General features: G+C 40.2%; 1 protein-coding gene across 1 annotated transcript in view; it reads right to left on the bottom strand.

The window, feature by feature from the left end:
* The window catches only part of LOC110499391 (CUB and sushi domain-containing protein 1), a 404,263-nt gene that overhangs the window by 99,502 nt on the left and 277,876 nt on the right, over positions 1 to 26,885 (bottom strand). Inside the window, exons 11-20 of the mRNA XM_090213058.1 lie at positions 23,575 to 23,678; positions 23,114 to 23,226; positions 16,069 to 16,251; positions 15,013 to 15,339; positions 13,194 to 13,388; positions 12,800 to 12,938; positions 12,490 to 12,677; positions 8,587 to 8,775; positions 2,877 to 2,993; positions 2,433 to 2,648 (exon numbers count right to left, since the gene is read on the bottom strand). Coding sequence (XP_090069184.1) covers positions 2,433 to 2,648; positions 2,877 to 2,993; positions 8,587 to 8,775; positions 12,490 to 12,677; positions 12,800 to 12,938; positions 13,194 to 13,388; positions 15,013 to 15,339; positions 16,069 to 16,251; positions 23,114 to 23,226; positions 23,575 to 23,678 — 1,771 coding nt within the window. The remainder of the gene's footprint in view (positions 1 to 2,432; positions 2,649 to 2,876; positions 2,994 to 8,586; positions 8,776 to 12,489; positions 12,678 to 12,799; positions 12,939 to 13,193; positions 13,389 to 15,012; positions 15,340 to 16,068; positions 16,252 to 23,113; positions 23,227 to 23,574; positions 23,679 to 26,885) is intronic.

Below are 26,885 nucleotides of genomic sequence, written 5' to 3'. Positions count from 1 at the left end.
TCATAAACGTGTTGACCACTGGAATGTTCATTGGGTAATTGCAATAACTTTAAAGTGTGTTATCATTGTTCTGTGGGAATTTACCTATGTAAAGGTATAAACGATTTATCCCTGGTAATGGGGTTATTATTTAGGATTCCCTAATCCTCATGCAGGGCTGTTTGTCTAGGTAACATGCTGTTACTATAGCTCTGCCATACTCAGATGTTTATGGGCATTTTGCCCTGTGTTTGAAGTGCTTTTGTCTTTGTACTCGAGTCTGGTTATTATATTATTGGCAGAGCAAGTTTATTATTTTGCAACCAAGTTTGAAGGCCCAATGCAGCCATTTTTATCTCAATATCAAATAGTTTCTGGGTAACAGTTACGGTAACTTACTGTGATAGTTTTCCATTAAAATGGTCAAAAATAAACAAAAATAGTAATTTACCAAAAAACGACACATTTTCTCAAGACATTTGCGAGGACTGTCTAGGAGTTGTCTGAGTGGGGAGGGGAAGGGCGCAAAAGCAATGCATTAAACACAGAGTGGATCAATCCTTGAATGGAGGAGACAAATGGGATGGATATTTACAATACAGTGCATTCAGAAGGTATTCAGACCCTTTCCCTTTCTCCACATGTTGTTATATTACAGCCTTATTCTAAAATGTATTAAATTCATTTATTTCCTCATCATTCTACACACAATACCGCATAATGACAAAGCGAAAATAGGTATTTACATTTACATTGAAAATGCATATTAAAGTATTCAGATCCTTTGCTATGCAAGTCGAAATAGAGTTCAGGTGCATCCTGTTTACATTGATCGTTCTGGAGATGTTTCTACAACTTGATTGGAGTCACCTGCAGTAAATTGAATTGACAGGACATGATTTGGAAAGGCACAATCCTGTCTATATAAGGTCCCACAGTTGACAGTGCATGTCAGAGCAAAAACTAAGCCATGAGGTCGAAGGAATTGTCTGTAGAGCTCTGAGACACGATTGTGTCGAGGCACAGATCTGGGGAAGGGTACCAAAAAATGTCTGCAGCATTGAAGGACCCCAAGAATGCAGTGGCCTCCATCATTCTTAAATGGAAGAAGTTTGGAACCACCAAGACTCTACCTAGACCTGGCCACCCAGCCAAACTGAGCAATCAGGGGAGAAGGGCCTTGGTCAGGGAGGTGACCAAGAACCCGATGGTCATTCTGACAGCTCCAGAGTTCCTCTGTGGAGATGGGAGAACCTTCCAGAAGGACAACCATCTCTGCAGCACTCTACCAATCAGGCCTCTATGGTAGAGTGGCCAGACCAAAGCGACTCCTCAGTAAAAGGCTCATGACTCTCAGACCAGAGAATCTTGTTTCTCTTTGGACTGAATGCCAAGCGTTACGTCTGGAGGAAACCTTGCACCATCCCTACAGTGAACCATGGCGGTGCCAGCATCATGCTGTGGGGATGTTTTTCGGCAGCAAGGATAGGGACACTAGTTAGGATTGAGGAAAAGATGAACGGAGCAAAGAACAGAGAGATCCTTGATTAAAACCTGCTCCAGAGCGCTTAGGACCTCAGGATGCAGGAGTGACTTCGGGACAAGTCTCTGAATGTGCATGAGTGGCCCAGCCAGAACCCGGACTTGAACCTGATTGAAATCTCTGGAGAGACCTGAAAATAGCTGTGCAGCAACGCTCCCTATCCAACCTGACAGAGCTTGAAAGGATCTGCAGAGAAGAATGGGAGAAACTCCCCAAATACATGTGTGCTAAGCTTGTAGCGTCATACCCAAGAACACTCGAGGCTGTAATCGCTGCCAAAGGTACTTCAACAAAGTACTGAGTCTGAATACTTATGTAAATGTAATATTTCTGGGGGGTTTTCCTAATATATTTGCCAAAATTTCAAAAAAACTATTTTTGCTTTGTCATTATGGGGTTTTACGTGTAGATTGATACTTAAGTATCAAAAGTAAAAGTATACATAATTTCAAATTCTTTATATTATTAAGCAAATCAGACAGCACCAACATTCCAACATCATTTACAAATGAAGCATCTGTGTTTAGTGAGTCCGCCAGATCAGAGGCTGAAGGGATGACCAGGGATGTTCTGTTGATAAGTGCATGAATTGGACCATTGTCCTGTCCTGCTAAGCATTCCAAATGGTACAAGTACTTTTGGGTGTCGGGGAAAATGTATGGAGTAAAAAGTACAATATTTTCTTAAGGAATGCAGTGAAGTAAAAGTAGTTAAAAATATGAATAATAAAGTAAAGTACAGTTACCCTAAATAAACAACTCAAGTAGTACTTTAAAGTATTTTTACTTAAGTACTTTACACCAATGTTAATCACTGCAGTGACCTCATATCTTTGAATCTACATGAAAGGAACTCTTAAAATGTATCCGCAACAACTGTTTACCCTTTATACACAATATGTGACACCCACCTGAGAAGGACATGTTGAAACCTTCATAGGACATGGAGAAGTCGGAGACAAAGCGGAGCTGGGCGCTAAAGTTTCCAAACAAGCCGGCCTTGATGGAGGGGGGCAGGACGGAGCCAGTGAGCCGGGCCACGGGTTCCGTGAAGCTGCCGTCCTCTGTGATGAGGAGGTAATCATGGGAGTCCTCCAGGTGGAACGTATGGAAGAGCAGCTGCACTCCTGGAGAGTTTCAGATAAGATTAGGCCTCTCTAAGTCACACATCAAAAACCCTGTCTCCACGTCACACCAGCCCTAAGGGAGGGCTGGGGCTTAATGTTAATGAGAATATAGAGACTCATCATTCAAATGGGGTGCTGTAGGGCCAGTCACAGCGGATTTTACTCACTCAGTTGCTGCAACAAATTATTGGTTGGTACTTACATTAGACAGCTATTCGTGAGGCTTACCTTTGCCATGAGACACCTCTATTGTCCATGTGCAGTTCAATGAGTTTGGGTAGAAATCAGGAAACCCAGGGGAGAGTATGGTTCCTTTTTTACCAAAGATATAACCACCACACAACGCTAAGGGAAACAAAATGAAACATCATGAATGAGGCATCGTTTTTTAAACTCAACTATTTTGAGAACATTTCCATTATTAAAGGGCAACTCTGCTACTTTTCAATCTCATATTCATTATCTCCAGCACCAAACCAGTGTCTACATATGTAGGGCATTTCTATGATCTGTGGTTAAAAATATATTAAAAGGTCCTATTTTTTTAAATGTTGGTTTTCAAATCTGCAACGTGTTTCTTTATTTTTTCTTTCACCCCTTTTTCTCCCCAATTTCGTGGTATCCAATTGTTTAGTAGCTACTATCTTGTCTCATCGCTACAACTCCCGTACGGGCTCGGGAGAGACGGAGGTTGAAAGTCATTCGTCCTCCCATAAACTGCTTCTTAACACAGCGCGCATCCAAACCGGAAGCCAGCCGCACCAATGTGTCAGAGGAAACACCGTGCACCTGCCACAGGAGTCGCTGGTGCGCAATGAGACAAGGATATCCCTACCGGCCAAGACCTCCCTAACCCGGACAACGCTAGGCCAATTGTGCGTTGCCCCACGGACCTCCCGGTCGCGGCCGGTTACAACAGAGCCTGGGCGCAAACCCAGAGTCTCTGGTGGCACAGCTGGCACTGCAGTACAGTGCCCTTAACCACTGCGCCACCCGGGAGGCCGTGCAACGTGTTTCTAGCCAGAGGGAGGGTATTTTCTTGCACCCCATGTCACTGCAAATCTCATGTTTGAAAATCACTGTTTTTAAAATGTTTAAACCTTTTATGATGTCATTGGGATAACTTTTTAACGTTTATTTTCACAAAATGTAGATATTTCCTTGTTTTTGAAAGAAAAGCATTACACCAGTCTCAACGTCAACAGTGAAGAGGCGACTCCGGGATGCTGGCCTTCTAGGCAGAGTTCCTCTGTCCAGTACTGTGTTCTTTTAACCCGTCTTAATCTTTTTTTTTTGGCAAGTCTGAGATATGGCTGTTTAGTTGCAACTCTGCCTAGAAGGCCAGCATCCCGGAGTCGCCTCTTCACTGTTGACATTGAGACTGGTGTTTTGGGGTACTATGTAATTAATGTAGATGCCATTTGAGGACTTGTGAGGCGTCTATTTCTCAAACTAGACACTCTAATGTACTTGTCCTCTTGCTCAGTTGTGCACCGGGGCCTCCCACTCCTCTTTCTATTCTGGTTAGGGCCAGTTTGCTCTGTTCTGTGGAAGGATTAGTACACAGCATTGTACGAGATCTTCAGTTTCTTTGCAATTTCTCGCATGGAATAGCCTTCATTTCTCAGAACAAGAATAGACTGATGAGTTTTGGAAGAACGTTCTTTATTTCTGGCCATTTTGAGCCTGTAATCGAACCCACAAACGCCGATGCTTCAGATACTCAACTAGTCTAAAGAAGGCCAGTTTTATTGCTTCTTTAATCAGAACAACAGTTTTCAGCTGTGCTAACATAATTGCAAAAGGGTTTTATAATGATCAATTAGCCTTTTAAAATGATAAACTTGGATTACATAACACAACATTGGAACACAGGAGTGATGGTTGCTGATATTGGGCCTCCGTATGCCTACAGTGCCTTGCGAAAGTATTCGGCCCCCTTGAACTTTGCGACCTTTTGCCACCTTTCAGGCTTCAAACATAAAGATATAAAACTGTATTTTTTTGTGAAGAATCAACAACAAGTGGGACACAATCATGAAGTGGAACGACATTTATTGGATATTTCAAACTTTTTTAACAAATCAAAAACTGAAAAATTGGGCGTGCAAAATTATTCAGCCCCTTTACTTTCAGTGCAGCAAACTCTCTCCAGAAGTTCAGTGAGGATCTCTGAATGATCCAATGTTGACCTAAATGACTAATGATGATAAATACAATCCACCTGTGTGTAATCAAGTCTCCGTATAAATGCACCTGCACTGTGATAGTCTCAGAGGTCCGTTAAAAGCGCAGAGAGCATCATGAAGAACAAGGAACACACCAGGCAGGTCCGAGATACTGTTGTGAAGAAGTTTAAAGCCGGATTTGGATACAAAAAGATTTCCCAAGCTTTAAACGTCCCAAGGAGCACTGTGCAAGCGATAATATTGAAATGGAAGGAGTATCAGACCACTGCAAATCTACCAAGACCTGGCCGTCCCTCTAAACTTTCAGCTCATACAAGGAGAAGACTGATCAGAGATGCAGCCAAGAGGCCCATGATCACTCTGGATGAACTGCAGAGATCTACAGCTGAGGTGGGAGACTCTGTCCATAGGACAACAATCAGTCGTATATTGCACAAATCTGGACTTTATGGAAGAGTGGCAAGAAGAAAGCCATTTCTTAAAGATATCCATAAAAAGTGTTGTTTAAAGTTTGCCACAAGCCACCTGGGAGACACACCAAACATGTGGAAGAAGGTGCTCTGGTCAGATGAAACCAAAATTGAACTTTTTGGCAACAATGCAAAATGTTATGTTTGGCGTAAAAGCAACACAGCTGAACACACCATCCCCACTGTCAAACATGGTGGTGGCAGCATCATGGTTTGGGCCTGCTTTTCTTCAGCAGGGACAGGGAAGATGGTTAAAATTGATGGGAAGATGGATGGAGCCAAATACAGGACCATTCTGGAAGAAAACCTGATGGAGTCTGCAAAAGACCTGAGACTGGGACAGAGATTTGTCTTCCAACAAGACAATGATCCAAAACATAAAGCAAAATCTACAATGGAATGGTTCAAAAATAAACATTTCCAGGTGTTAGAATGGCCAAGTCCAGACCTGAATTCAATCGAGAATCTGTGGAAAGAACTGAAAACTGCTGTTCACAAATGCTCTCCATCCAACCTCACTGAGCTCGAGCTGTTTTGCGAGGAGGAATGGAAAAAAATGTCAGTCTCTCGATGTGCAAAACTGATACCCCAAGCGACTTACAGCTGTAATCGCAGCAAAAGGTGCCGCTACAAAGTATTAACTTAAGGGGGCTGAATAATTTTGCACGCCCAATTTTTCAGTTTTTGATTTGTTAAAAAAGTTTTATATCTTTATGTTTGAAGCCTGAAATGTGGCAAAAGGTCGCAAGGTTCAAGGGGGCCGAATACTTTCGCAAGGCACTGTATGTAGACATTCCATAAAAAATCTGCCGTTTCCAGCTACAATAGTCATTTACAACATTTAATGTCTACACTGTATTTCTGATCAATTTTATGTTATTTTTGGCAAAAAAATGTGCTTTTCTTTCAAAAACAAGGACATTTCTAAGTGACCCCAAACTTTTGAACAGTAGTGTATGAAGACACTAGTTTGTTGCGAAGATAACGAAAAGTGTCGGAGTTGCCCTTTAATGATTAATTAATGCAATTTCTTGCGTAACAATCAGGGGTTTTGAAAAATTAATAACAGCATTTAAATAAATAAAGATGCAAAAGATTATGAGCTTGTATCATTAGATTTTTGATTAGTATGCCAATATCATTGAAAATTGCTCAAAGAATTTGCAACATAAAAAAAAGAGTCCGGGTGGGTTTGATACCCGAATCTAGGTCAGAGACTGCAACAAAATATCCCTGGGTGTAAGAGGATCTCTTTTGGACTTAGTAAATGTTCTAAACAAACTTTTAGTCTCTCCTCCGTGTTATTTGTAGAGACAAACCTGATGACAGTGTGAAACACAGACATAGACACATCATGTTCCCAGATGAAAAGCCTCAGAGTTTACCCAGCTAGGGCTGAGTAAGATGAAGACGTGGGATACTGTATGCTGATAGTGAGTCTGTCTGGGAAGATCAAAAGGGAACTTAATAACCAAGGCAGAATTCTGACAGGAAAGACCCTGTCAGTGGAGACAGTCAGGCAGAGTCGTCTAAACAACAACTTGTCACTGCTTTAATTACGAGATGAATAAAAAGAAAAAATGAGTAAAAGGAATGCCTTAAAGGAAATATGCTAATCTACTATGACTTCTGTGTTTGTATCACAGGATAATTGTATTTACCGTGTTTGTGAAGCATGACATTTGTAGCATGAATGTGTATGTGAATAGACAGAGGTCCACAACCTCTAGCCTGTGAGGTTGAGTCACTCAGCATTTTTAATTGGTGTGAGTATCAGTTAAATGCTGTGAAAATAGCTGAAAAAAGGCATTCCCAAGATAGCACAGGTTCCCATGAACAAATGTATGGAGTTGGCAATTGCAATTATACCCGATTCCGTAGGCTATGGAGATGCTGGTGATTAAATGGGGCTCATGTTGTGTGTTATCATACTTGCCCAAGGCTACTACTGAAAGTTAATCAGCGAGGATGGCTCTTTTGAGTGTGAGACAAATAAAAATGTCATAATTGCATGGTATCCCAACATGCATTTATATATGTACTGAGGTCTGATTCACCCCGTTGGAAGGAAGAGAGGAAGATATATTTTTTGTACTTGATTGCCCTAATGTGAGGGATCTTTGGAAATCATTACAAATTACTTCTGGTATAGTTATCACAAAAGGACATGGACAAGACAAATTGTGGGCGTGAACAATCCATATAGTACCGTCATTGTCATAAATAAAAGAATCATAAAGCTGGCCCCACTCTTAAAAGATGAACTCCGGCTTCCTCCATAAACGCAGCAGTGGGCGGGGAGGAGGCAGGTGCTCAGGGTGAAGGACTAGTGGACCATTTCTACAGGAAGTGAAGCGTGCATTCCTGCTGCAACTTCTAAGTAGGAGGGTTCTAAGAATGACACTACAAGAACAAACCAATGATGGATGATCAATGTTATGTTCTGTGATCATTCTGTGTTCTGTGATTCATTATTTCTCAGCATTCGCAAAAAGGATTGTGCACTAATTCTCATTCTAATATAAAACATTGTATCTATTCCTCAAAATCCTTTAAATCCCATTTAAAATTCAGATAGCATCTTTGCCTAGAACAGGACCTGTCTATTGCATATGCCTACACCCCCCTTGTGAAATGATAGAGTAAGTAAGAGGGACAAAACGGAAGAAAACGTTTTACATATCTGAATGAGATGCAGAAATGCCACCACTGTCAATCATGAAGGTCAAGTTCAGAAGGAAACAGAATAAAAGACTAGAATAGAAAAGTAGAATAGAAAACAGAATAGAAGACTAGAATAGAAAATACAACTTATAAACTAGTAGTATGGAGGATAATATAGGACGACTAAAACCTGATGGTCAAATGCTGTACAATGTTATTTTTATCCCAAGTAGCGGGAAACAAATGAGATAAACGGTTGGAATTATGTCTTCCTGCTGAATCTCCAACCTGCCTACCGACTCTCTGACTCTCTGTTGTCTGCCGCTCAAAGTTATCTTAAGTGTGCATATTCCAGTTACCTTTCCTCTCATCAGGAATCAATGAACTCCGCTCCTTAGGGTTGTCAAAGAGGCGTACCCTTTCCACCAGATAAGACAGAGAGATTGGTTAGCAGTGCGCTGTGTCGCCCACATCTCTCTCTGTGAATCGGATGGGGAGTGTGAGGAGAAGGGGTGATGGCTGAGTAAGTGCTGCAATGCATGTCAGTGCACCTGACAGGAACAGGGAAAAGGAGAGGAAGGAAGGGTTGGAGGGTGCTAAATCGGGGTACACTACCATCACAGCTGGGCAGTGCGTGGTTCCACTGATGGTTCCTCTCGCACACAATGGGTTTCTCGTCGCTCAGCGTGTAGCCTTGATCACAGCTGAATGTCACCCTGGTCCCAATGGCAAAATTGTTCCCAAACCGCTTTCCATTGACTGGGATCCCGGGATCTAAGCAGGAATCTGTTTCCATCATAACGCCTGTGGGGATAGAAAGAATGATTTAATTCCACCTTCATGCCTTAAATTCAATAGAAGATGGTGTCGGAATTGCTCTTTACTGTATAAATCATGAGGGAGAGCAAAAAGGAGCTCTCTCCTTTTCCCTTGCGTTCTATTTCATCCCATGGTGGAGGGTTGTCCTCATAAGAAATATTGTAATAATAATCAAATATGTATTTTATTAAGGAGTTTTTCCCAGTACAATAAATCAAATATGTTTAGAAAACATCATAGATTTCATTAATATTTTCCAGCCATTTTTCTGGACGTGGCAGTCATGTCTCATCCACCTAATGTCAGACAGTATTGTACTATAGTAACTACAATAATGTAATTATAGGAAACATTTAGGGAATTAATTGGAGTATACAGTTGAAGTCGGAGATTTACATACACCTTAGACCAATACATTTAAATTCAGTTTATCACAATTCCCCACATTTAATAAAAATGCTCACAAATGTTCTACAGGATTGAGGTCAGGGCTTTGTGATGGCCACTCCAATACCTTGACTTTGTTGTCCTTAAGCCATTTTTGCCACAACTTTGTAAGTATGCTTGCAGTCATTGTCCATCTGGATGACCCATTTTCAACCAAGCTTTAACTTCCTGACTGATGTCTTGAAATGATGCTTCAATATATCCACATAATTTTCCTGCCTCGTGATGCCATCTATTTTGTGAAGTGCACCAGTCCCTCCTGCAGCAAAGCACCCCCAAAACATGATGCTGCCACCGCCCTACTTCACGGTTGGGATGGTATTCTTCGGCTTGCAAGCATCCCCATTTTTCCTCCAAACATAACGATGGTCATTACGACCAAACAGTTCTATATTTGTTTCATCAGACCAGAAGACATTTCTCCAAAAAATATGGTCTTTGTCCCTATGTGCAGTTGCAAAAACCGTAGTCTTGATTTTTTATGGAGGTTTTGGAGCAGTGGTTTCTTCCTTGCTGAGCGACCTTTCAGGTTATGTCGATATAGGACTAATTTTACTGTGGATATAGATACTTCTGTACCTGTTTACTCCAGCATCTTCACAAGGTCCTTTGCTGTTGTTCTGGGAATGATTTGCACTTTTCGCACCAAAGTACGTTAATCTCTAGGAGACAGAACGCGTCTCCTTCCTGAGCGGTATGATGGCTGTGTGGTCCCATGGTGTTTATACTTGCGTACTATTGTTTGTACAGATGAACGTGGTACCTTAAGGCATTTGGAATTGCTCCCAAGGATGATCCAGACTTGTGGAGGTCTACAATTGTTTTTCTGAGGTCTTGGCTGATTTCTTTTGATTTTCCCATGATGTCAAGCAAAGAGGCACGGAGTTTGAAGGTAGGCCTTGTAATAAATCCACAGGTACACCTCCAATTGACTCAAATTATGTCAATTAGCCTATCAGAAGCTTCTAAAGTCAATACATAATTTTCTGGAATTTTCCAAGCTGTTTAAAGGCACAGTCAACTTAGTGTATGTAAACTTCTGACCCACTGGAATTGTGATACAGATAATTATAAGTGAAATAATCTGTCTGTAAAAAATTGTTGGAAAAATGACTTGTGTCATGCACAAAGTAGATGTTCTAACCAACTTGCCAAACTATAGTTTTTTAACAAGACATTTGTGGAGTGGTTGAAAAACAAGTTTTAATGACTCCAACCTAAGTGTATGTAAACTTCTGACTTCAACTGTATAGTATGGAAGCCTGATTTAAAGTAGAAGAAAATAGAGAACATGTTCTCTATCATAGTACACTGATGGATGACAGTGGTACATACAAGTGATAATGCCCGTGTTTGGAGGATATATTGGCACGGGTGTTATCATTTTTATGCAATAGGTTACCAACATATTCAAATAATGATTGACATATTTTCATTAAAAAACGTTATTTTGATTAATGTATTCATACTATTTCATCCTTCCATGAGATATAGTCCCAACACAAATCTAAGCTTGCTACCCAAGCCGTTCTATCGGTTCGGTTGCCAGAGACACGACCCGGTTGTTAAGTCCTTTTGTTCTATATCTATGGACGCGACCCAGTTGTTTGTTCTAAATGTTCCATTGACATACTGGCTGGCAACATTCTTTTCCCTTGCTTGCTAGCTAGCCAACTACAGCTAACTTACATTCATGTCAAACAGTGCAGCCAGAATAACAGCAAAGTAGCTGCATTTGCTTTGTTTAAGCTGCTTTCTAGTGACATTTATTTGGATACATCCATAACAATGAGCTACTGATGTGCGATTTCGCCTGGCATAGAAAATGTGCTCTCTTGTCAGGACACTATTGTTCAAACAACACAGCTAACACAATCACTTCAAACTGAAGCTGGAAAGATTGTGAATTAGCTTATTTTTGTTTCGTTTGAACTGTTTTCTAGTAAAATTTTTTTATATATGTCCAGAAAAATAATGGCAACTGATTCATGATTTCGACTGGCTGAGAAAAACTGTCTCTTCTCGACTCGTTCATTACTATGGGACAGCTGGAGATCGAACTTCAATGCTGCAAATGTCGGAGAGACAGACAGCAACATGTATGCAAATCTCTGCTGTTGAAAACTAAATGTTTGTCAAAAGAAATGGGAGATAATGTCTTGGTGCTTTTTATAGTGGACATCAAATGTATAAATTGTCTGGCTGGGTTGATGAGACAGTGGATTGCCCAGTCAGATGGAAAAGAGTAAATAGGCATTTCAACATCATAGATTTAGCCGGTGGTAATTTGTGGAATAGACACTGGCTGGAATGCGATTTTAACCCATCAGCATCCAGGATTAAATCAAGCCGTTGTATAATGTTATTTACGAAATCATTCGGTCTAAGGGTGCATTCGTAAATTCGCCCTGGCTAACTACTCCAATTCCAGAGGGAAAAATAACTGATGGATTTCCGAACGCTCAACAGCTGTTGAATTTGGCCGGTGTCAGTAAACGTTTGCAAAATGTTTAATTATTGCCAGCAGCACATTTACAGTCACCAATGCTCTAGTTAACATGAAAACAGCCTAACCAGCCTAACCAACATGCTCGGATCAACCCTACTCCTCTGGCCAGACCAGTGTGCACTCTGAACGCTATGAGAGCGAAATAAGAACGGACAATCTGACAATGCTCTGAATTTACAAACGTCTAGAGGGCACTCTGAGCGAAAGCTGGCACTCCAGATTGAATTTACGAACGCACACTAAAGCATTCATTGAAACAGCCTTTGTGACATAACTTTCATTTCGCAGTAATTTGTTTTCATTTTTAACATTCCTAAGATATTTTGGTATTTGGAGAAAGAATTAGACTCGCTATTCAATTATTGATAGATTACTTAATAATCTTATCGCAAACCACTGCCTATTGCTATTATTAGTGATATAATGAGTTAAATTAGGTTTCCCTACGCAATCACCAATTCTTTGGTATTTAAATCGCAGTCCTGTTCAGGCAACAACCCCAATGAAGACAAGTTATCCAAATGAAGTGTAAATCTAATTTCACAGCTCCTACACTACTTCAATATGATCACAACACCCACACACAAGCTGAGTTAATATTGACATCACAGCACATGTAGTAAAGTGATATTGCACCACGTAGTTGTAGCCATGAAACAATGTGTGGATTGACAACACAATGTCCTCTGCTTTTCAAAGGTAGCCCCGTGGATACATTTCCAAATGAAAACGGTAGAACTCACTGTCGTAGCGGATCTGGAAGCCCACGCTGGAGCGACTGTTGTCTGTGGTGAATAGCAGGTACATGTAATTGCTGGTGCTAATGAGAAAATGGGGCGCTTGAGTGCCATGATACTCTCCGATTAAAGGAGAGGAGTTGGAGGGGCCATCCCGAATCTCCAGTGTGTCATAATTAACCTCGGTCTGGAATCTACATGGAAACAGACAGAAAGAAAAGAGACGTGAATTAGAAGCTACTATTCCATCCAAGCATTTTTCTGTAGTTTATCATGGCAGATGATCTCATATGGAATGATTGAAATAGCTAGAAACCTGTCAAAGGATATCTTGATGGCGTGATCTTTGCTGGCTTCAATGACCCATTCACAGTTTAACGAGTCTTTGTAGTATCCCGGCCAGCCAGGGGACAGCAGAACTCCGGTTGGAGCTGTTAAATGTCCTCCACAAGGTGCTAGAGGGGAACATGTTTTAGTGGCAATGTTCTGACATAGAGAGCTTACACGTCCATATGCAACAGCATGCAGAATGTAACCGTGTAGACTGTCAAGGGGAAACTTTACTAGTTATTGTAGCACATTTTCAGCAGCTCTACAATGTTACACCAACAGACAACAATAAAGCAGACCCCCACATGACATGCCCAGTGCCCACCCACTCCACTGACATTGGCACACTGTATGGATTATTGTACAACATTATACAGTACCTTCACACCGAGGAACTGCTGCATTCCACACTACGTTTCCATCCTGAATGATGCAGGTTATGGACTCAGACCCATGGGTTTTGATGAATCCTTCATCACATGTGAAAAGAACGGAGCTCCCCAACAAGAAGTGTTCCCCATACCGCTGGCCATTGACAGGGATGCCGGGATCGTGGCATTCATTCTGACCAAATGCTAGCGAGGAAAATAAAACTGGTTTCAGTGTTTTTCAGTGTTGTTGTTTTTTAATCAATAAGAAGACATCAAACTGGATTCAGTGTCACATTTAACTAATTTGTCTTATCCCAGAAAACACGATGAGAACCTGGTTAATTATTTAGTCACTGAGAATAGAGGCTAATCAGCCAACAAAATGAACACAGCACAGTGGTGAAGACTGACGCCATGGAGGCAACACTCATTTCCCTGGCTCATTGTTATTACACTCCTGCTCGCTGACAGTAACTCCCCACACCAGATTGGGAGACATGTCCCTCTCCTCCTGACACAGTGACACGCCAATTCTACGGCGCTGCTATTGAGATGCCACACCACTGGCTCCCCCGCCATCCCCATCACATGGCTGACACCTCCCCGCCAAGAAAAAAAGAAACCCATCCCTGTCTTAGTCACTGACAGGAGTGTCCAGCGGATTCTGATGCGGAATAAGAACGGTAACAACATCCTCCTCCATTTCATTAACCTTCCCCACCGCTGCAGCCTGCCTCTGTTCCTCTGTGGAGGAGAGACATGTCACTGCGTTGTCTCCCAGGCCGGGGGAGTGCAACAAGACAATGTTTCCTAGAGATAGCAAACAGGCACTGGGGACAGCAATATTCAGACCTAATTTCAGCTCGGTGTGGTACAGGCATAATTCCATTAACATTGGACACACCCGGATCAGTTCAACATTTTTGTGCTATAGTGTGTCTATGTTGAGGCAGAGGACCTGAACAGACCTCTACCATTGCTGTTTTCTGTTCCATGATACTGTCTCTGAAATATCAGCAAAAAAATAGAAAATATATGTTTTTAAATGTTTACCTTCAAGGTTTGGAATTGCCTTGCAGTATTATTGTTTTTCTTATCTTGTGTTTACATATAAAAAATGTTTTGGGACCACTGGTAGACACATTTGCATAACAATATGCATTAAAATGTTAATATTGTAAATTATTAAAATGGCAAACATTCCCAAGCCCCTTTTAAATGGTGTAGTATTGAGAGAAAAGGGCAAATTGTTTATTTAATTTGTCATAATGTCATCTGTTGAATAAAAAAACAGAGTGATCCCACTGGTCACAGACGTCAATTCAACGTCTTTTCCACATTGGTTCAATGCAATTTCATTGAAATGACGTGGAAACAATGTTGATTTAACCAGTGTGTGCCCAGTGAGAAATCATTTAGTAAACGTGATGCACTACTTATATCTTTAGAGCAGTTAATCAAATGTAATAGAATTAGTAATAATTCAAATGAGATGCTCCTAGTTTAAATTACAGGTAAAATATACAATGGTATACACATCTATGGCCATACAAATTGTTAAATAGAACAATACCACAGTTCTAGCTAATGGATCTCCATTCTCAAATAGGGATCCTCTAATTGAAGATTGTTAATAATGTTGATTCGTTATCACCCTGGTGAGAATATACCTGACTACGCGTTTGATTGCATACATCTGAAGCACTATTGAGACAGCTTGACTCAGTAGTTGTGCCACAGGCAGTTCTGAATTGCATATCAGAAGATATTGTGAGGGTCTTCAAAATATTGCAAAATCCCATATCTTTAAAAGGAAGGGGCCATTTACTTGTGTAAGTGATGTTAAATCCTTTCCCAGTGTTGGAGTGGTCAGACTGGAACTCCAGGCGCATGATGTGTCCATTGCTGGCGATCTGAGAGGGTACGTCCTTCCCAGAGAACGTGCCGAACGTGGTGGGCTCCGACATCCCGTCATCTTTCACAATAAGGTAGTCAAACTGGGGCTCTACCTCAAAGTCGCTGAAAATTAGATGAATCCTGCTCCCTGACTCTGCGATAATGAGCCACACACAGTTCATGTTGTTCCCATACTCCTCGGGGTAGTTTGGGGAGAGGATTATTCCTGATGGGGTTGTGAAATTGAAGAAGCAGGAGACTGTAAAAATAGATAGGAGCACACACACACACAGATCTGCCATCATGCTTTGACGCATCACACAGTGATCGAAAATAGCTCTTTTATAAGACATCACTGAAGACATTTTGTTTGAAATGAGATGGATACACGCTTTCCTTTGAATGCTTCAGGTGACACATTCTATTCACTGTACTAGGTGGAAGAATATAACCCAGTGTCATGACAGTAGAGGATATTTAACATTTTTGTCATTTAGCAGACGCTCTTATCCAGAGCGACTTACAGTAGTGAGTGCATACAACCAAGACCTGATTGCCCTTGGCTGATTAGCTGCTTAACCCTTGTTGGATGGCTTAGAGGTGTCAGCCTGCATGCCAGAAGGAAGGTGAAATCAAAAGATTGAATACAGCATTACCTGCAGCAGCAGCTCTTACTTTACATCTGAAAAGTCTCCATTCTCCAAAAAGGCCTCTGTATTGAAACTGTAATGAATAAGCTCAGTGTCTAAATGATGATAGTAATGATTGAATTGTATGACTTTCCAAAATAGACAGCGGGGAGTGTTGACCAAGCGACAACAAAACCTGAGAGATGATGACAGCTTTACATGGGTCAGTGGTGATAACCATATCACCTTCCTTCCCTACCTGGCTGGTTCCCTCGGACTGTTGGGACAGTGTATCAGATTGATCAATCTCAATGACAGCGCAGTTAATTAAAGTCATGCATTTTTAAATGGCATCTTACACACGCAGCTGGGTTTGTTTCCAGACCACTGGTTGTTTTGCTGGCATGATATTGTTCTCTCGCCGACCAACTCGAAGGCCGCCTGACACTCGAAAGTCAGCATGTCGCCGTGTAAAAAACGCTCCCCTGTTCTTCTGCCGTAGGCCGGAATGCCAGGATCGCCACACCCTCCTTTGTCGATTTCTGTAAAGAAAATATACTACTGTTACAACGTTTAAGTTCATTCAGTGGTTTCAATTCCCATGGATATCAGGTTAGCTGCTCTTCGGGTTGAATGTCCTAAAACTGACATCCACTGAGCAATCATCAGATCCTGAAAACAGAACATGACAGCTTTCCTCTAACTCAACATTCTTTACACAAGTAAAACATTCTGAAAACCATGGATGGCTCACCTGATACAAGCTATCCCTGGTATAATCCAAGAGAAAACAAGACAGTCGAGAGTTGTTTATTTCCTCTACATTTTCAGGTGGAGGCAGCATTTTCTAGCAGGAGTAAAATGACAGTGACAAATGAATGACGTTCTGGAAGAGTTCATTTTTGTGTTAACAACCAGCGTGTCAGCTCAGCTGCTGCCGCTCCACTGGCCCAGCTGAGCAATAATCTACAGGGGATGAGTTTTATTCCAGCAGCACATTCAACAACCTTTGTGAGGTGTTAAGTGCCGGTTAAATACCTTTGGATCTGCCAAGAGCAATTAGTTGAAGGATCTATGCGGAAGCTCCACAATCAGTAAGGGCATATCAGCCCAATCGCAACCGTGATAGAGATGTAAACTGTCTTACTAAGGCTATGCCATTCTCTTAAATACTAATATGTAAACATGCCTCAAGTGGCTGGCCATCACTGAATCTACTGTCCAATAACCTACATTATGAGGAGCTGGAAGTCAAGTCAGCAGTCCAGAACATGTTTACCATTTCAATGCATATTGTGGGTGAAATTGCAAACATTGTTGAAAGAGTAAGCAGGAGACAACATTAAAAGATGAGGTACACGGTGGTCTGTTTCAGATTTAATTTTAATATTTCAGAGTAGTCATAAACAAGTCAAAGCATCATATCAATGTCCACAGATAACATGTTTAATTTATGTTTATGATGTCTCGGTTTAACAGTTCTCTGGGAGATATAAAAATAAAATAATTATAACTATATATAGAGTTGTAGTCGGAAGTTTACATACACTTAGGTTGGAGTCATTCAAACTCGTTTTTCAACCACTCCACAAATGTCTTGGTAACTTGTTATGGCTGCAATCCCGATATCGGGATAAGTGTCATCAACAACCGCTGAATAGCATAGCGTTACATACAATTAATACTACTATAAATATTTATATTCATGAAATCACAAGTGCAATATAGGAAAACACAGCTTAGCCTTTTGTTAATCTACCTGTCATGTCAGATTTTGAAATAATGCTTTACAGAGAAAGCAATCCAAGTGTTTGTGTAAGTTTATCGAACGCACAATAAACATTAAGTACACTTAGCATCAGGTAGCTCGGTCACAAAAATCAGAAAAGCAATCAAATTAATAGTTTACCTTTGATGATCTTCGGATGTTTTCACTCACGAGACTCCCAGTTACACAACAAATGTTCCTTTTGTTCCATAAAGATTATTTTTAGATCCAAAATACCTCAGTTTGTTTGTCGCATTATGTTCAGAAATCCACAGGAAAGAGCGGTCACGACAACGCAGACGAAAATTCCAAATAGTTTCCATAATGTCCACAGAAACATGTCAAACGTTTTTTATAATCAATCCTCGGGTTGTTTTTAAAATATATAATCAATAATATATCAACCGCAAATGTCTTTCATAATAGGAGAGGGAAAAGCAATAGCTGTCCAAACTCTGTTGCGCGGGCAAAATTCATGTGACCACTTGACACGATGGTATCGTTCTGGCTCATTTTTCAAAATAAAAGCCTGAAACTATGTCTGAAGACTGTTGACACCTTGAGGAAGCGATAGGAAAAGGAATCTGGTTCATATCCCTTTAAATCCAGCAACGGGAGGCTATGGAACATGGAGTTTTCAAAATAGAAGCCACTTCCTGTTTTGATTTTCCTCAGGTTTTCGCCTGCAATATCAGTTCTGTTATACTCACAGACAATATTTTGACAGTTTTGGAAACTTTAGAGTGTTTTCTATCCAATACTAATAATAATACACATATATTAGCAACTGAGACTGAGGAGCTGGCCGTTTACAATGGGCACCTTTTCATCCAAGCTACGCAATACTGCCCCTGCAGCCATAAAAAGTTAACAGACTATAGTTTTGCCAAGTCGGGTAGGACATCTACTTTGTGCATGACACAAGTAATTTTTCCAACAATTGTTTACAGACAGATTATTTAACTTATAAATCACTCTATCACAATTCCAGTGGGTCAGACGTTGACATGCACTAAGTTGACTGTGCCTTTAAACAGATTGGAAAATTCCAGAAAATGATGTCATGGCTTTAGAAGCTTCTGATAGGCTAATTGACATAATTTTAGTCAATTGGGGGTTTATCTGTGGATGTATTTCAAGGCCTACCTTCAAACTCAGTGCCTCTGAAAGACAACATGGGAAAATCTAAAGAAATCAGCCAAGACCCTAGAAAAAATTGTAGACCTCCACAAGTCTGGTTCATCCTTGGGAGCAATTTCCAAATGCCTGAAGGTACCACGTTCATCTGTACAAACAATAGTACGCAAGTATAAACACCATGGGACCACGCAGCCGTCATGCTGCTCAGGAAGGAGACGCGCTCTCTCTTCTAGAGATGAATGTACTTTGGTGCGAAAAGTGCAAATCAATTCCAGAACAACAGCAAAGGACCTTGTGAAGATGCTGGAGTAAACAGGTACAAAAGTATCTATATCCACAGTAAAACAAATCCTATATCGACATAACCTGAAAGGTCGTTCAGCAAGGAAGAAGCCACTGCTCCAAAACTGCCATAAAAAAGCCAGACTCTGGTTTGCAAATGCACATGGGGACAAAGATCGTACTTTTTGTCCTCTGGTCTGATGAAACAAATATAGAAATGTTTGGCCATAACGACCATTGGTATGTTTGGAGGAAAAAGGGGGAGGCTTGCAAGCTGAAGAACACCATCCCAACCGTGAAGCACGGGGATTGCAGCATTATGTTGTGGGGGTCCTTTGCTGCAGGAGGGACTTTTGCACTTCACAAAAAAGATGGCATCATGGGGTAGGAAAATGAAGTGGATATATTGAAGCAACATCTCAATACATCAGTCAGGAAGTTAAAGCTTGGTCGCAAATGGGTCTTCCAAATGGACAATGACTGCAAGTATACTTCCAAAGTTGTGGCAAAATGGCTTAAGGACAACAAAGTCAAGGTATTGGAGTGGCCATCACAAAGCCCTGACCTCAATCCTGTAGAAAATGTGTGGGCAGAACTGAAAAAGCGTGTGCGAGCAAGGAGGCATACAAACCTGACTCAGTTACACCAGCTCTGTCAAGAGGAATGGGCCAATATTCACACAACTTATTGTGGGAAGCTTGTGGAAGGCTATCCGAAACGTTTGACCCAAGTTAAACAATTTAAAGGCAATGCTACCATATACTAATTGAGTGTATGTAAACTTCTGACCCACTGGAAATGTGATGAAACAAGTAAAAGCTGAAATAAATCATTATCTCTACTATTATTCTGACATTTCACCTTATAAATAAAGTGGTGATCCTAACTGACATAAGACAGGGAATTTTTACTAGGGTTAAATGTTAGGAATTGTGAAAAACTGAGTTTAAATGTATTTGTCTAAGGTGTATGTAAACTTCCGACTTCAACTGTAAATATAGCACCAGTCAAAAGTTTGGATACACCTACTCATTCAAGGGTTTTAATTTATTTACTGTTTTCTACATTGTAGAATAATAGTGAAAACATCAAAACTATGAACACATATGGAATCATGTCGTAACAAAAACACGGTTAAACAAATCAAAATATATTTCAGATTTGAGATTCTTCACAGTAGCCACCCTTTGCCTTGATGACAGCTTTGCACACTCTTGGCATTCTCTCAACCAGCTTCATGAGGAATGCTTTTCCAACAGTCTTGAAGGAGTTACCACATATGCTGATCACTTGTTGGCTGCTTTTCCTTAACTCTATGGTCCAACTCATCCCAAACCATCTCATTTGGTTTGAGGTCGGGTGATTGTGGAGACCAGGTCATCTGCTGCAGCACTCCATCACTCTCCTTCTTGGTCAAATAGGAATTACATAACCAGGAGGTGTGTTTTGGGTCATTGTCCTGTTGAAAAACAAATGATAATCCCACTAAGTGCAAACCAGATGGAATGGTGTTTCGCTGCAGAATGCTGTGGTAGCCATGCTGGTTGAGTGTGCCTTGAATTCTAAATAAATCACAGACAGTGTCACCAGCAAAGCACCCCCACACCATCACACTTCCTCCTCCATGCTTCATGGTGGGAACCACACATGAGGAAATCATCCGTTCACCTACTCTGCGTCTCACAAAGACAAGGCAGTTGGAACCAAAAATCAAAAATTTGGACTCATCAGACCAAAGGACAGATTTCCACCGGTCTAATGTCCATTGTTCGTGTTTTCTGGCCCAAGCAAGTCTCTTCTTCCTATTGGTGTCCTTAAGTAGTGGTTTCTTAGCAGCAATCGACCATGAAGGACTGATTCACCCAGCCTCCTCTGAACAGTTAATGTTGAGATGTGTCTATTACCCTATCTGGGGTGCAATCTGAGGTGCAGTTAACGCTACTGAAATATCCTCTGCAGCAGAGGTAACTCTGGGTCTTCCTTACCTGTGGCGGTCCTCATGAGAGCCAGTTTCATCATAGCGCTTGATGGTTTTTGCGACTATACTTGAAGAAACTTTAGAAGTTATTGAAATGATCCGCATTGACTGACCTTCATGTATTAAAGTAATGATGGACTGTTGTTTCTCTTTGCTTATTTGAGCTGTTCTTGCCATAATATGGACTTCACTCAGCTCCTTGTGAGACATCCCTCAAAATCAATGTTACCCAGTTGCATGAGAGAAAATCTGAATTATCACAGAATAAATAACAAATAGGCCCATAGAATGTGCTACAGGAAGGAATTATGTAAGTAAAATACAAGTTAGGGGCAACATATCCACTAGAGGCCTTTGCCTAAAGGAAATGCGTACCTGCTTGCAAAGTTACTTTAATGATATTATGCAATGATTCTTATCCTTAATCCGTAACGTTCATTATATTTACTGATTTATACAGTATGTGCCTATAGTCTTCAGAATATAGATTTTTTATGAATTCCCCATTGGGATACCATGATTCTCTTCCATCCAACTGATATATGTTGTTTCATTATTACACAAGCAATTACTTATGTACAGTAGTGCTTATACAGTATGTATGGGTTAAAAATGTTTCATATAGTCCGTCTATGGGTATCACTTTGTTTTGCCAACATTTATCAGACAGATGCATAATAAAGGTGAACAAGCCTGACTTAATACTCCCCCAGATTGTATATACAGTAGACATGGACACCTACTGTATGCGGACCCCTGACAATAAGTCCTACCACTAGTGGTTCTGCTGTCAACGTTGACACCCGGACTGTAGGCACAGGTTTGAAGTTGGGTTTTTACAAAGTTAATGGAGGTTGTGTTGTTGTGCAGGGTTCTGCATTGTGTTAAGTTGACGATTGTGTCAACTCTCTGTATGACCTTATAAGGTAAGGGTTGACACTTATATTTCAAAATGGAATAGTAATCTCTAAATGGAAAGTGGATGGTGATGACAATGGACTTCCCATATAGTGTTTCCAAACAGAAGTGTAAACTAATAACTTTCAAAAGTTCACAGAGGGTCGTGGCCCATGGATAAACTCAACAGTTTAGAAAAAAAAGATAGTAGTTTATTGGAGTCTAACTAGCCTATAGCATTGCTGTTTTATGGGTTGTAATATCGTTTACAAGCTAATTGCCCTGCTTAATCAACATTGGTGTCCTGCCGTTTCTGGGCTGGTTCTAGCTGTAAAAAGGTATCTGTGAATTAATATTCAGTAGCATTCATTTTTGTTTCACAGAGTAAACATTGATTCATTATTAAAGCAATACAAACACTCTCTCCCAGTCAGAACAATAATTTGTCTAACTGTGGCAATAAATCGGCATACCAGGTTTGATTGAACAGGGGCCTAAATACAATTTACTTCCTCCTAGCAGTTGAGTGGAATGGAAAATCACTTCCAAAGCAAACAGTGTCCCTACAGTATTTATCAGCAACGCAAATCTCTTCTCTCTCACAGCATGACACTACTTTAATGTAGGTGTGTTGACTGTGCCCAGTCAACACATGACTTATTAGTGCAAGTTCAGTGCTATTCATCAGTTGGAAGGAATTAGTCCCACCATCTGATACTGGGAATGAATTACAGTTCATGTTGGTGGAGGGAAATTCTGGACATTAGTGTTTATTGAAACAGATGTTTAGATACTTATATAGATGGGGCTGCAAAACTCCTTTCCCAAGATTCCTGAAATTACAACGGAATAAGCAGGAAATGTGGGAAATCTCCAACCAGGATTTTTGGAAAACCAAGAAATTTGGGGAAAGTTACTGGAATTGTGCAACCCTATTTATAGAACTTTGCTTTGCTGTTGCATTTCATCTGGAAAACTGACTTGTCTGTGTCGATCACATGCTGGCCCATTTAATCTTTTGCTGAATCTGCAGAATTGATGACTTGGCTGGAATACGATTTTAACCAATCAGCATTCAGGATTAGACCCACCCGTTGTATAATGAACATCATTCTATGGGGTGTAGAGAAACGCACACATACTGTAGTATGTGGAAATGGTAGGCTGACCAACACGTTACATATCAAACTTGACTAATGCTGACAAGTACCACCAACTATGAGAACTCAAATAAGCATGGCCTCAACATGAAATGGTAGATGTACAGGGTTTAAATCCGGACCAAATCCATTATTTGGCAGACCGTAGCATATGTTCTCAAAGAGCATAGGAAGTGTACCTTCATATGTGGCCTTGAATCCTTGGGACCCGATGGTGTCGTCAGACTGGAGATGGAGCCACATCTGGTTGCTCATACTGACTATCAGGTCAGGAACACTAGACCCTGTCAGCCTAAAACACATCACATGGAACTCAATGACTCATTAACTTATTGTCTCTTACCCACATCAGTAGTTTAATTTATTGTTTTCATGCTCCAAAAACTATGGTCATTATTTTCAAGTAAACGGGTAAATGTGTATTAATTACATGACAATTATGTTCAATGTATTATCAGAATAACTGCCCCAATCTATTGTCCTAGTTCGTCTGTGTAGACTACAGCATAGTTTGGTGCAACTTAAAAATCCTACAGTGAATGCTGCAGTGAAAGGTTTGAGCGGAAATATTGAGGGAAAGGTTCGAGGGAAAGTTTCGAGATAGTAAATGATAAATTCAGGGTATCTGCAGAATACTCACACATAGAGCACTCTCCTGGCATCGCCAATCTTCCCTCCATCCCCCACTGTTAGCGTGTCATATCCTCTCTCAAGATCAAACTCCTCAAAGGCAAGCTTGATAACCTGCTCAAAACAGGATATATGTTCCACATTGGTTCAAGGACAGCCATGATAACATGGCCGTAAACCATTTTGCAATTGAACTATTTACACAATGCTTATTTTGTTACTCTTCTATTCATTCTGATACAAAGTGCTTTATTTTCCTAGAAATGGTATCAATTAAAAATAATTAAATCATAGCAAATTCCCTTTAAAGTGGTTGGGATGTAGCCCTTTCCTGCAGTCAAATGACCTAGTGGCCTCATGGGTGGAATGTTATTCATATTTCATAATGGATAAACATTATAGAAGAAGAAAGAAAGATGCAGAAAATGTGGTGGTTCTTTGTGAAACGGTTCTGTTATATTTCAGTCTTCTGTGATGTATATAAAGTGTAATTTTGGGATGCAATCTCAAAATGTAATACATTTCAATACATTACATTACTGTATATCTGACATGGTACGTGTGTCTTCTTTTTTTTAAGCCCAAGACCATGTGTTTGAGGTGTATACTTTTGTTTCAAAGTAGATATGTTTAAGACTACCAAGAAAGACTCTGTGTGACCCTGATTTAGCCCACTGCAGTAATTAAATAAATATTTCAGGATTGGTGTGGTTTTGCATCAAAATCTAATAACATTTGAATAGTGTAATGCTCTATGATTTAATTCTAACCATAGATCCCATGAAATAATATTGAGTCTTTTGTCATGTATTGTAGAAAAACATCATAGTACTCTGGTATGCACCATAACAAACATAGCTTATTCATATTAGAGCAGCAAAAGACATCAACATTGCAGCTACTGCAGCTCTATACTTTCAAACACTTGTTGTGTGTGTGTTCTGTGGTAAACAGAATAATTAGCATTGCATAGTATTTGCAACAAAAAAAAAGCACTGCTGTCACAGCTACCAGGGAGACTAAAATAATGAAACCATGAAATACATTTGCAAATCATTTCGTGGTGGCAGTGCAATGATGAACTGGAAAAGAGCAGTTCAAGTATTTGCAATGCCTGGGCACGAACAAAGGCTTGAGAAAAAAAAAGATGGCTCCACTTTTGATGCCGGCACAGGAAGAAAGGCAGTTAAAAGAAAATTGGATTTGAGCAGAGATTGCTTGAAGGGAAGAAATAAAGCTTAATTAGGACAAGCCCATTATCAACATCCTCAAATTCTCTCAATTGCACCATTAAATAACCATTATTCCCATCCATATTTTTTTCTCAGACTCAAAAGCAAATGTATTACCTGTGTAGGTTGGGCTATCCTCACTGAACTGTGTAGTACCAAGCCAAGGGGCCCAAAGTGAATGATCAATGTGAGAGCCTAAACCCTTGAGTACGAGTTCACTGATAGCCAGTTTGCTTTTCAAGAGCCACTTATAACTCACCCTGTCAAGTAAACTCAACTATTCTGATATAAAACATTGCAGGGATTGATGATAATAATAGCTCATGTAAAGATCTAACACACACACACACACATTTTTCCTCAATGACCAATGACTGCTAACCAAGAATAATAGTCATTTTAATGGAACTTAACAATACAATAATAGATTTGTAGATTTGATAAACTTGGGTTTAATTAGACTGCGAAACCCTCTGTTTGTAATTCAATCTTCATGCATTGCACTTAAAAGCGCACAAAAACTCAAAATTGTCTAAGGATAATTCTGGCTTTGTGGCAATCCAATGTCCATGAGATGTCAATCTTTGTTGACCTTTGACATCTCCGCTCCAGCATGTGCCATCTGAGAGAAATCGCATTAAAGGAAAATTCCTTTTAAAATGCATCATACGGGGGATGATTTCTGTATTTTTAAAGTTACTTCAGCGCTGACAAACAAAACATTTTGGGACTTTGTCAACAATGGACTAATAAAACAAAAGATTGTTTTTGGGTGGAGTTTTCCTTTAAAGAAAACCAATATCTGCTCAAATTGAATTCCAACCTATGCTTTAATAACGATGAAAAACAGACACTGTACAAATACATGCAGCAATGCGATGAAGTCATGGTGACTGGAACAAGCCCATGTTCAAGCAGATAGACAGACAGGGCTAGGAATAAATGAGCAATTACACACTGACCTGCCATTTACAACACTAATAGAATATGGAGAGCAATATCCATCTCCATGGCGACTCCCTTTTGGCAGCCAGTAATGATTTAAAAACGCACCTATCCGACAGCCTCATTGGAGTGGTTAAATAATCATAGAAGGACATGTCTTGACCTCTAAAATGGGAAATATTTTGAATGACAGAGCAAGATTCCTAAATGTTCGCACAATAGGAATGGGTAACATGATTTGTCAGCATAAATATGAATAGAAAGTATTGAGGCTCAATATGCTTGTAAGGTAATCAACCCACCCGTAATGAATTACAGAGTTCAAGATGCAAAAAGGATTAAGGAGATGTTTAAAATGGTAAACACAAAATTGTATCAGTCTAGATAGAGTACGCTAGAGCTATAGAGTACAATAAAGTCGACTGATTATAAAGAGGTAATAAATTAAGGGAGATTAATAATTTCTTACAACAAATACCAATGCGGAGGATTCATTTTATTCAATTAAATGTCAAGCTGTGCCATAACCGTACATACATCCTAAAACAGGTGACTGTTGGCACCCTTTACTAGTCTTCTCTTTATGTCTCTGGGATAACATACTGTCAACAGAGGTAAACATATGTTGTTGTTTTTTACGCAACTGTGATTCTGCTAAGCACCTCTGAAGTTTTTGGACAAGCAATCTGTGTGGAATGTCAAACTTTGTAGTAAGCAGTTTGAGGCAATCTTAAATGAGACGTCTACAATACCACCCTCTCAAATTACCCTGTCAAAAACAGAAAGGGTTTTTACAGAAGACTTAGCAAGAGGAGAAACAGCACTTGTGGTCTATATCAACACAATTGCAAGCTGACAGCGCACCTTGGTGATTGTTCCTTCACCTGGCTTATATACAATATTTTAGGGCACTATTGATTCCTTTGTTTTATACAGAACCGGAAGGCTGGTTCAATGGTTCTGTTTTGTCTTCATTTGTTGAAAAAACATCCATTTGACCTTCTATAGTTTGTTGATGTTTTGTAACTCATCCAAAATAATCACTGTCTGATTGGAACACCTGTCCCTATACAATTTGCCCATCGTTTCGTCTCCCCTCAATGATACTGTTTTGTCAAAAGCATCACACTATTTGTTTACGAAT

Source organism: Oncorhynchus mykiss, chromosome 20, assembly GCF_057628025.1.
Source record: "Oncorhynchus mykiss isolate SJ-2025 chromosome 20, ASM5762802v1, whole genome shotgun sequence".
Lineage (NCBI taxonomy): Eukaryota > Metazoa > Chordata > Actinopteri > Salmoniformes > Salmonidae > Oncorhynchus > Oncorhynchus mykiss.
Note: the sequence above shows the minus strand (reverse complement) of the source record. Positions and strands in the feature narration are given on the sequence as shown.